Source organism: Protopterus annectens, chromosome 11.part0 (assembly GCF_019279795.1).
Source record: "Protopterus annectens isolate FY-2018-M chromosome 11.part0, PAN1.0, whole genome shotgun sequence".
NCBI lineage: Eukaryota > Metazoa > Chordata > Ceratodontiformes > Protopteridae > Protopterus > Protopterus annectens.
In genome coordinates, this window is record NC_056745.1 from 34,655,035 (window position 1) to 34,666,842 (window position 11,808).

Below are 11,808 nucleotides of genomic sequence, written 5' to 3' on the forward strand. Positions count from 1 at the left end.
AGTTGGTGTGTACTGCAAGGCTCCACCAGATGTGTCCAGACACCGGAACCGTGACTTGAGCAGCCCAAACACACGCTCTATTACATTACGTGTTTGTGCGTGTGCCTCATTATGGCGTTCCTGTTCAGGTGTGTATGCATTTCTGATGGGTGTCATCAGCCACGGCTCCAGTGCATAACCTGCATCCCCCACTAGGTGTTCGTGTGGGATGTCCCCATTGGCAAATGTCTGGTACAGCTGTGTCAAATGCCAGATGTGGGAATCGTGATAACTCCCAGAGCAGCCAGCACACACATTCATTATTATGCCCCGGGCATCACACACGACCTGGCAGTTGATGGAGGGGAAGCCCTTGCGGTTAATGTAGGCCCTACCCTGCTCACCGGCTGGTGCTTTAATGCGTATGTGCGTGCAGTCTATTGCATCCAGTACCTCAGGGTATTCCGCTATTTTCTGGAAGAGACGCATATTGCTGGCCAATACCTCATGGGCATTGGGGAAATATACATGATCACTGACATGTGCTGACATGGCATCCAGGAACTGGTGTAGTACCCTGGAGGCTGATGCCTGTGATATCCCCATCATATCGCCAGTTGGTCTCTGGAAGGTACCTGTTGTTAGTATTCTTAGGCCAACACATACCTTGGTTTCCACTGGGATGGGTTCCCCTCTGTTGGTTCTGTGTGTGAGGCGTGGCCTGCACAGCTCAACAATTTGCTGCAGGAGCTCTCTGTCCACTCTATAGCACTCTACTATCTCCAGCTCATGTAACCCGTGGTAGGTGACCCTGGGCCTGTACACTCTTCTCCGTCTCCTCACTGTGGGTTGTCTGGCACCATCTGCATTGTCACCACCCTCAGCAAGTCGCCTATGTCTCATTATGACAGCTATGGCAGCCTCTAACATTTCTGCACTGAGTTCAGCTTTTTCAGTTTTCATTTATATTAGCTTACTCCTGTCTTGCAGTGTCTCTTAATGGAAACATCCTGCACTACTGTTTGCAGAGTTTTAAGTGCTGGGCTAGGCTACTATTCTGCCTGTGTAATTGCCTGCTTCTAATTGTTTTCACCTGCTAGCTTCAGCAGTTATCCCTGCTAGCTTCCTATTAATTCTGTTGCTTCCTTTTTCCTCTCTGTTTCCTCAGGGGGGAGCAATGTGCATACTATCTGAAACACGCTCACAGTGGCTTACACGTGCACACACGTGCTTACACGGTTCAGAATCTACTTATTCGGGTTAAAACACGCGTACACCCGCACAAACACTGTTACACATCTGCTAACAGCCTCCAACATACTCAGCCTGCCCTACACTCGAGTACACCCGCACAAACAGTGTTAAACATCTCCCAACACGCTCCCACATGCTCAGACTGCCTTACACGTGCGTACACCCGCGCAAACAGTGTTAAACATCTCCCAACATGCTCCCACATGCTCAGACTGCCTTACACACGTGCACACTGTCCTAGTCATGCTTCATGGTGCACACACGTGCGCATGCACGCCCAGCAAGAAACTTTGGTGTAGGTAACTGTGTACACCTTCCATTTCTTGACTTTCCATGACTTATCTAGTGGCACACCTCTTTCCATGATCTGTGCCTGTCATCTGTCATGTTACACTGGCCTCCAATGAACTGCATTTCTTTCTACCATTCCCCCCTGTGATGTCACCTATATCCTTCTCTATTCCTCCCCCTTATGTATCTCTTACACTACTCAGACTGTGCTCATTTGCTATGTGACTGTGAGATTCAGTATCCGAACCCTCATTTATATGAGGTTGCCTACTAATGCTTAGTTACATGTCTTAGACTCAGCTTCCCCCCTTACAACCACTACACGGTGGCCATGTTGGTTTTGATCTGCTGGTCCCTGCATTGTCATTCCATGTATTGCATGAAACCCACATTTGTGGGTTTATAACCTTCTTTTTTATGTTTTTATACAGTGCATCCCGTTTGCGCGGGGATGCGCTGGGTTTAAACATCGCCGAAAAAAATATATAATTTTATCATTTTGGCATCAGGTTGCATTGCCAATGGCCACATATTTGGCCATTGGCATGCTGCCTGAGTCATATGCAACCTTTTTTTGGAGCTGACATCGCTCTGTTGTGGAATTTGCAGAAATGTACTCAGTTGTCAACTGAGTACATTTCTGCAGCTAAAACGTCTCCTACACGGACTGGTTTCTGCTTCGTGGATCGCTAATATACCTCATTTGCATACCTTTTGGATGCAAGTGAGGTATTTAGCATGTCCACGCCCAGTCCGTGTAAGAGGCGTTTTAGCTGGTCTCTTACACGGAGCTTAGGGCTGTTCCTGGATCGCGAGGCTTGCATGGAGTGTTGCACGTCTCTTACACTCCGTGCAAGCCTTCGTGAATCCTGCCTATTGTCTCTTTACTCAGCCATTGTTGGGCCAGTTATAATGTCTGCTTTGTCATGTATCTATCCAGACAAATGCAGTAACTAGAACACCCACAGAGATACCTTAGTAAAAGGATACAAGGCATAGGCAACATGTCCTACATGGATTGACTGAAAGCTTTGTCACTATACTTAGTATCCAACAGACTGCTAAGAGGTGACAAGTGTCTGGCACACAAGACATCCTCTGACCCAATACTGACAGATTTTCTGTACATCAGTAAGTCAAATTACATCAGAAATACTTGGTTTAGGGATCTAAACCTCTTTTACAACATCAACAGAAGGTTTAGAGGCACATATATCTCTCAGAGAGGATACCACTGCTCTGGAATAGATTCCCCATCCATGTAAAACAAAATTCATTCTTGTCCATATTCAAACATAACATTTCATAGATTTCTTAGATTCATAAATTGTTACTAAGCTAACAACCCAGCAAGCCTTATTAAGCCTAGCCAAGTTTTCCCAAAACAATGATGATGTCCTGCATCCAAACAGAACATGGAGGGCCATGAATCTATAAGCTGCCTCTGTCCTTATGGGACAGGGTGCCATGCCTGGTGTAAATTTCCTATTCCCCAGCCACTTGGATTATGGATGTAAAACAGAAAACATAGCCCAGGGCTACCCCCTGTGCAATTTCTGGACAAAGGTACCTCCTAAATGCTTTATCCTATGCATGGGACCACCTAAGTTATCTATTATATGATCTGAGTTATTCTCACCAGAAGTAATATATAATTATTAACTATGGTATGGGTAGGGTCAATCTAATCCCAAATGGGATAGCTTAATTTAAGCACTAAAGGGAAACTGCTTATGCTTACAATGGCCCACAAGGGCAGATAGCCTAGTACTTACCTCATCATCATCATCAGCACCCCCCTTTTTTCCCATTTTCTACATGGGGTCAGGATGTCATGTCAACCGTCGCTATCTCCCTCTCAATTCAATGCCACTCTTCTATCTTAATCGACACTCATGTCTGGCTGTAACAGGTATTCCCTCACACAATCCATCCACCTTATTGCTGGATGCCCTAGTTTCTTCTTGCCTTCTTCATGTCTGTCTCAAATGTCCTTCATCAGTTTATCTTCCACTTTTATGCATGTGCTTGAACTAGAGTAACCTGTTCTCTATGATCTTGTCTGCAATTTGAGATACTTTGGCTTCTCTTCTGATGTCCTCATTTCTTCAACTGTCCCAAAGTGTGCACCCCACCACCCATTTCAAACACTTCATTTCCATCACCTCTAGCTTCCTCATCTGCTCTGCCTTTACTGCCCAGGTTTCTGTATCATATAGAAGTACCGGTTGCATCACTATTTTGTGCAATTTACTTTTCAGCTTCTTTGGAATTCTTCTGTCATACCCCTGACACTTTCTGCCAGTTGGCTAGCCCCTCTATTTCTAGCGTTGACCTTTTCATTCAGACTTCCTTTCTCCTGAACCACTGCTCCAATATACTCGAAGCTATAAACCTTTTCCACTACTTTCCCTTCTACACCAGTACTCAGCTTCTTCTGATTTCCTCATTTGCTGCTATTACAACTGTCTTATCTGTACTCAGTTTCATCCCATGTACCTTTAGTTTGGTATTCCATTCCCCTATATATATATATATATATATATATATATATATATATATATATATATACACACACACACACACACACACACACACATATATCTATATATATATAGATATATATATATATATATATATATATAGATAGATATATTATATATATATATATATATATATATATATATATATATATATATATATATATATAGATATCTACATAATATAGATACCAATATATCAAATATGTATTTAGAATGATGCAGTGGTAGTGTTGTTGCATCACAGCAAGAGGTTCTCCGGTTCGATTCTTGGCTGGATTTCCGTGTCTGTGGATTCTGCATGTCCTCCCTGCATTTGTTTGAGTTTTCTCTGGGTAATCCGGTTTCCTCCCACATTACAAAAACATGTGTCTGGAGCATTTCTCCATGGGCCTCTGTTGAATGTTGGGCTTTCCTGGTAAACAAATTCTAAATAAATAGAACAAAAATGAATCTGTTACTGAAATTCTTGCTCAGAGTATACGTATAATGGCATATCATCTGCAAACAGCAACTTTGTTGATCTGTCCCTCCGACCAGTTTGCTAATTTAGTCCATCACCAGTATGAACAGCAATGGGCTCAAAGCTGAGCTATGATGCATACCCACTCCCACTGGGAACCCCTCTGTGAGACAAAATACTGTTCATACTTGAGACATTGGGCATTTGTGCATAGCCTGCACTAATTCTACCAGTGTTTGTGGGACTTTGAATCACTGCAGAACTGCCCAGTTCAGCTTTCATGGGACCTTGTCAGGTCTGGCTGTGCTCATCAGGACTCTTTCTTAATCTCTTACTTCATTTCAATTATCTGTCTCACTGCAAACCTCGGATCATTTGTACTGCTTGATGATCTGAATTGGAATTGCTCATATGCTATCTTTCGTTCTACTACTCTATATATTTGTTAAACAATCACCCTCTCCATCACTTTCATGTAGTGTGATAAGAATTTGATATCTCTGTACTGCCCACAGTTGTGGATGTCCCCTTTGTTCTTTAACACTGGCCCTAGAATGCTTATTCTCCAGTCATTTTTGACTCCTTAAGTTGGTAGGGTGGCTAAATGGTTAAGGTGTTTGCCTTACAAACACAAGGTACAGAGTTTGAATCTCACAGGGAATAATTGGCTAGGCTTAAAATGGCTCATAAGGGCAGTTAGCTTAGTACTAATCTATGAACCTATGAATGCACATTTCAGTGCTTACTGCTATGAGGAGCCATTTTCCCCCTGTCTCACACGGCAGCTTTATCATATCTGCCGTGACCTCATCTGAGCCTGCTGCTTTCCCTGACATTCCTTAGTCCTATCATATCTGCCGTGACCTCATCTGAGCCTGCTGCTTTCCCTGACATTCCTTAGTCCTATCATATCTGCCGTGACCTCATCTGAGCCTGCTGCTTTCCCTGACATTCCTTAGTCCTATCATATCTGCCGTGACCTCATCTGAGCCTGCTGTTTTCCCTGACATTCCTTAGTCCTATCATATCTACCGTGACCTCATCTGAGCCTGCTGCTTTCCCTGACATTCCTTAGTCCTATCATATCTGCCGTGACCTCATCAGAGCCTGCTGCTTTCCCTGACATTCCTTAGTCCTATCATATCTGCCGTGACCTCATCTGAGCCTGCTGCTTTCCCTGACATTCCTTAGTCCTGTCATATCTGCCGTGACCTCATCTGAGCCTGCTGCTTTCCCTGACATTCCTTAGTCCTATCATATCTGCCGTGACCTCATCTGAGCCTGCTGCTTTCCCTGACATTCCTTAGTACTATCATATCTGCCGTGACCTCATCTGACCTGCTGCTGTCCCTGACATTATTTTCCTCAGTTCTGTTCTTACTTCTTCTAGGGTGGGTCCTTTCCTTTTCTGATTATAGGTTTTAGGGCAGGACAGCTTCTGTGGAGTTTTCTTCATTCAGAAGCTGCAGGAAGTATTCCTAACATCCGCCTTTGATGTCCTGTGGACTGGAAAGCAAGTTGTTGCTGGCATCCATTATGAAGGGTGTCTGACTATCTTCTTTATCTTTTTGTCTTTGCCTTGCAACCTGATATAGTTTCTTTGTGCCACCTATTGAGTCACTTTCCAGAAGTTAGTAGAGTGTCTCTGATGTCTTGTTCTTTACCATTGCAACTTCTCTCTTAGCTTCTTTGTTAGCTGACCAGTATTCCTTCTAAGCTTGATCTGTCTTTCTATCTCCCACGTTTTCCTGCACACCTTCTTTCTTTTGATGACTTCCTGGCCTTATGTATTCCACCACCATCTTTCATTATGCACATTATATCCATACCTGGCTCAGATGCATATATCCTATTGTCTTCACACATGCTGTTATAAGACTCTGCCATTCTTCTTCTTCAGCTTCATCTATTTCGTCTTCTTCCTGAGGTATTGGAGTCCTGAGTATTTCCTTGAACTGCTGTAATTTCTCTCTGGTCAATTTTCACATCTTCAGCCTGGACTCTGTTGACCTTAGACCCTTCTTTGACCACTGCTTGCAGCTAACTGTGGCAACCAGTGGTTTATGCTGTGGACAACTGTTTCAGTGGGGATGACTTTGCCCTTTCCTTACTAGGAGGAAGTCCACCTGAGCTGCATGTTGGCCACTCTTGCATGTGATTTGTGACTGTGTCTCTTGCTGAACCATGTGTTGGCCACCCTCAACCATTGGTCAGACAGAAGTCTAGAATTACCTTTCCTTCTTTATTCCTGTTGTCCCACTTGTGAGGACCCAGGCAGCTCTCATATCTTATTCTGTCTGCCCCAATATGTGCATTTAGGTCCCCCATTATCAACACCAATTCATGTTGTCCTCCTTTATCCAGTAGGTCCTGCAACTGCTGCCCAAATGCATTCTTTTCCTCGCCATCACCACCCATTGGGGCATAGACTGAGATTATGAATACTGCCCTATCATTACACTGGAGTCTGATTGTCATATGTCTGTCACTATTTCTGATGACAACCTTCACTGTCTGCTGAATCTTCTCCCTCACCACAATTCCCATGCTATTTCTAGTCTGTCCAGCTCCTGAATAGTAAACTCTGGATCCCAAGCCAAGTGGCTTTCCTGCACCACCCTATTTGTCTCCATGGGTACATAGGATGTCTAGTCCCCTCCTTGCCATGCTGTCATCCACTTCCAAGCTTCCAAGTTGCATCCTGTCAGTAAACCTACAGTGAATGTAGCAATTCTTAGCTCTTGTTTGGTAGGTTGATTGGTTTAATGTTCAGCTTTTGCTTGGCAGAGCTATCTCAGGTAATCCAAGCTGGGCAACTGGACACCAACCAGCTAGCAGTTTATGGACCCGAGGCTCCTGGGCTTTATAGCAGGCACACACACTGGCTAATAGGGACACATACACCCACCATTATCATTCCTGGAATAGGTTGGAAAAGGCTGGGTCCTCAACCCACTTTTCATTGACAAATACCCATGCCCATTTGGTGACATTAGTCAACATGACTTACTTCAGAACAATGTTTACACCATTGAATGGCTAGCCTTGGCATGGCATGCTGTCTGTGATCATTGTTCTCCTGTTGTGAGGAAAATGTAAACCACAGTTGATGACCAAGGTGGTTGGTCTATACAATTCTTCCCCCATAGGCACCATCTAGATTCTGTGCTGCTGTCCACAGCTTCATTCTTGGGTGAATAAAAACAACAATATATAGTCACGGACTCAGGTAATACACCACTTTAATTAAGAACAAGACTTAGCACTTTGGCTATAAGCCTTCTACGAGTACAAAAACATACAGCTTCCATCCATCTTATATATTTAAAAAAATAAGCAATTAACACGTTAAATAATCAATTATATCATATATTTCCAGCTGCATTCTTTGTTTAACTCAGTGGGTTCCAAAGTATTTCTTCTTCTTCTTCTCTTTCAGCTGTTCCCATTAGGGGTCGCCACAGCAAATCATCTGTTTCCATTTCTTGCTGTCCTCTGCATATAACTCTGTCACAGCAACCACCTGCATGTCCTCTCTCACCACATTCATAAACCTTATCTTAGGCCTTCCTCTTTTCCTCTTAATTGGCAGTTCCATCCTTAGCATCCTTTTCCCAATATACCCAGCATCCCTCCTCAGCACATGTCCAAACCAACGCAATCTCACCTCTCTGACTTTGTCTCCAAACCGTCCAACCTGAGCTGGCCCTCTAATATACTGATTCCTAATTCTGTCCATCCTTGTCACACCCAGTACAAATCTTAACATCTTTAACTCTGCCACTTCCAGCTCTGACTGCTGCCTTTTTGTCAAGTGCCACTGTCTCCAACCCATATAACATAGCTGGTCTCACTATCCTCTTGTAGATCTTCCCTTTCACTCTTACTGGTACTTGTCTGTCACAAATCAGTCCTGACACTCTTCTCCACCCTGCTGTACTCTCTTCTTCACCTCTCTTCCACAATCACTATTACTCTGAACTGTTGATCCCAAGTATTAGCTATAAACATATGCAGCAGGACAAAGAGTAGGCATGTTACTTGTGACTTATGTCAGACAGCTAGGGATGACACAGAGAAGGATGCCTGAACACACACACACACACACACACACACACACACACACACACACACACACACACACACACACACACACACACACACACACACACACACACACACACAGACACACACACACACACACACACACACACACATGGATGGCATAAGCCATAGCAGTGAAGAAAAGAGAGGACAGGAACAGACTGAAAGAGAATGCCATAAAGCAAGCTGGGAAATAGCCATAACAGAAATGGATGTAGAAAACACAGGAGAATGAAGTGTTCAGCATAGTTTGATAATATAATAAGGTTTTTCTATTTTGTTTCTGATGAAGCAGCTTAGGATTTATAGTAATTAACAGGATACAATAATAGTTTTGGTGAGCAAAGTGGTTGAAATGTTACATTCATATAGCATAGGATACAATGTTACATTCATATGGCATAGGATACAATGTTACATTCATATAGCATCAGTAACTTACACATGCAACACACATATTATAGCGCAAGGCAGATGGGGGTACAGACAGACTGGCATACCTGTGGGTGACTATCTTCATCTATTTCTTTGTGAGATCAAGCACATTTCATGTTCTGGCTCCTTCCTTAAAATGTAACCCACATATTGTATTCATTGTTTTGCAAAAAAAAAAAATTAATTGCTTTTTGGAATATGGAGAGCTATGTGAAAGTATTGTCATCATGTGCACATAATAAGAAAGGTTCATTATTTTTAACAATTTACGTAGTGGGAAGCTAAATGTACTGATTAAATATAAAGAAGCATTTAAACATTGCATTAAACTAGTGCATTCACTCTGAAATATTTTTCTTTAGGTAGCTTCAGAGTATAATGGCATCTCAGATTTGTGCTGACCAATATGACATTTCTAAGGCTGTGCTGAATGTCAACAAGGAAGCAGATGTAAAAGAGGAATATGAGCTGGAAATGAAACCCAATGACAACTGGGAAACCTATCTTGTGCCTGGGCCGATAGCCATAGCTGTTTTAGGAGAATTAATTAAAATATCAGTAAAGAATGATTTTTCAATTAATAAAAATTCTCCTGAAGATGGATACAATTACATTAGGTACCCAGTATCCTTCCGAGCCTGTCTTATGCATATAGTAAATGAAGGCTATGAAGCATTTAGTATGGTACACAAGAATATGGATGAAATCCAGCTGCACTCCACCAATATTCCTGACTACATAAAGGAAATTGTTCAGATTCTTGTTCAAGCAGATGATGAGCTTGCAAAATTATTACTACCAGACCATCTGATTAATATTAAAGACATTTCTGAAAAATGCACAGCCTTATCTGCTGCAGCTGAGAACAAATTTTTATCTGTTATTCACACTGTCCTAGAGCTTCTTGAAGCATGTGTAAATGCAAAGAAAGTTTATCAAGAAGAGTTGAAAGATATTAAAAATTCCACTAATATAAAAAAAATGATGAAAGCTTTAGGCGATGTAAAGGACCAGTGGGAAAAAATTGTACGTTTTTTCCTAATGATTTCTGAACTAATAAAAACATGTCTAAACAAATCAGTTAAACGGTTATGTAACACAAGTGAAAATGTTTCAAAATCAATAAAGTACACATCAAATTCATTTGTCAGGGACTTGATTTATCAACAAGCTTTACAAGCCTGCAATATGGCAAACCTCATCCACATGATTTCCGAAACGTATACTGAGGTTTCAGACCGTTACATTATAGACCTAGTCATTGGCCTAGGCAGGCTTTTTGCATTGGACCCTAGTAGCTTCGAGTTTCAGAAACTTGCTGAAGGGTGTAAAACAGCACAGGAAGGAATACTTGACATTGTGGAAAAGAAGAAAACAGAGTTTGAAAACAAAACCGATATGAGAGTCAAGAAGCTTGAAACTAAACTTGAAGCGCTGATGCCCGATCAGCAGATTGAAAAGAACTTGTCAGCGGGCATGAGACCTCTAATTGAAGACAAAATTTCACAATTCTTCTAAATTATGAATGCTGATATTAATGAATCAAAGCCAGAGATGAACCTGGAATTGTAATTGCACTTTTGCAGTTCTATTATTAAGCACTCGATCTTTTGTTATTAGTGCAAATTACAAATACCTGGTCATTATTCCGACTGGCTGTAGCACCTTGCAAATACTTAATAATTTTGCTAATAAATAACAGGATAAAATAATCTTGTGTAGATCTGCAGTTTTATTTACTAGTCTGATGTATGAGTTCATTAAAGTAAAATCCATTTATACATGCTGTATTGATGAAAAAAATCCAGATCAATAATTTACTAACTTTATGTAACTTTCTTTCTGTCAGTGTGATATTAGTATGTGTATTATGTCAATAGGATACAAGGTTAGAAGGCCAGGGGTTCTGTTCTACATTCCTACACACCAAACTAAAAAGCTGGGTTACATTTTCAAAGTGGTGTGACAATTTTTTTCCAGCGCAGAACAGTTTTGAAATGCAAGGCAAATCAGAAAGACTATCACTGAAATGCTTCACTCTACATGCTGGTTACAAGGAAAACATATAACTTTGCAGCATATTGAACTAAAACACAACTCATGACAACAATGGGGGGAAACATATCTCCTAATGATCTAGAATCTCTCAGAATGTCCAGATTTTGTACTTCAAGTTGTTGGTCTTTTACTCATAAAATTTGTATTTTTTTCTGGCAAATCATTAATAACTGAAGACATTAAATAATGACAGACATTTGAGTGTCAGATTTCACATCCTTCAGAAAATGCATGCTAATATGAAACTTGTTATTCTAGCCACAGTATAAATTTGTACGAGCATTATTTAAAATCTGACTCTGATTTTGAGCCTTTGCCACCCCGACATGATTTTTGGCTTTCTTCAGAATTCTTACACTAAAAGCTTGTAGGGTATCTAAAACAACAGTTTACTCTTCCCCTGTTGAACATTTCTAACTTTAAGACCCCACAATCTCTAAAAATATCTGTTGTTTGCCTTGGCTGATATAAGATGCTGTAAGTTTTTTTTTTCTTTTGCATTTTTTACTCTCGTTGTTTTTGATCATCAGTCTCTTCTCAGCTAATCAACCTATATATTCTCCTGGTCGACTGTGAGGGCTCGTCATTCAGAAAACCATCTTGGGCAGTGAATTGAGGACTTTTCTGTTTTTTCTCCCATTCCTAATGGTACATATATCCATTGAAGACTGGGGAACATCAAAA

The 11,808-nt window shown here is 41.4% G+C and overlaps 1 protein-coding gene across 1 annotated transcript in view; it reads left to right on the plus strand.

Annotated features, from left to right (window-relative positions):
* The window catches only part of LOC122815148, an 83,510-nt gene extending 72,654 nt beyond the window's left edge, over positions 1 to 10,856 (plus strand). The window contains exon 2 of the mRNA XM_044087403.1: positions 9,429 to 10,856. Coding sequence (XP_043943338.1) covers positions 9,445 to 10,584 — 1,140 coding nt within the window. The 5' untranslated portion in view covers positions 9,429 to 9,444 and the 3' untranslated portion in view covers positions 10,585 to 10,856. The remainder of the gene's footprint in view (positions 1 to 9,428) is intronic.
* The last annotated feature ends 952 nt before the right edge of the window (positions 10,857 to 11,808 follow it).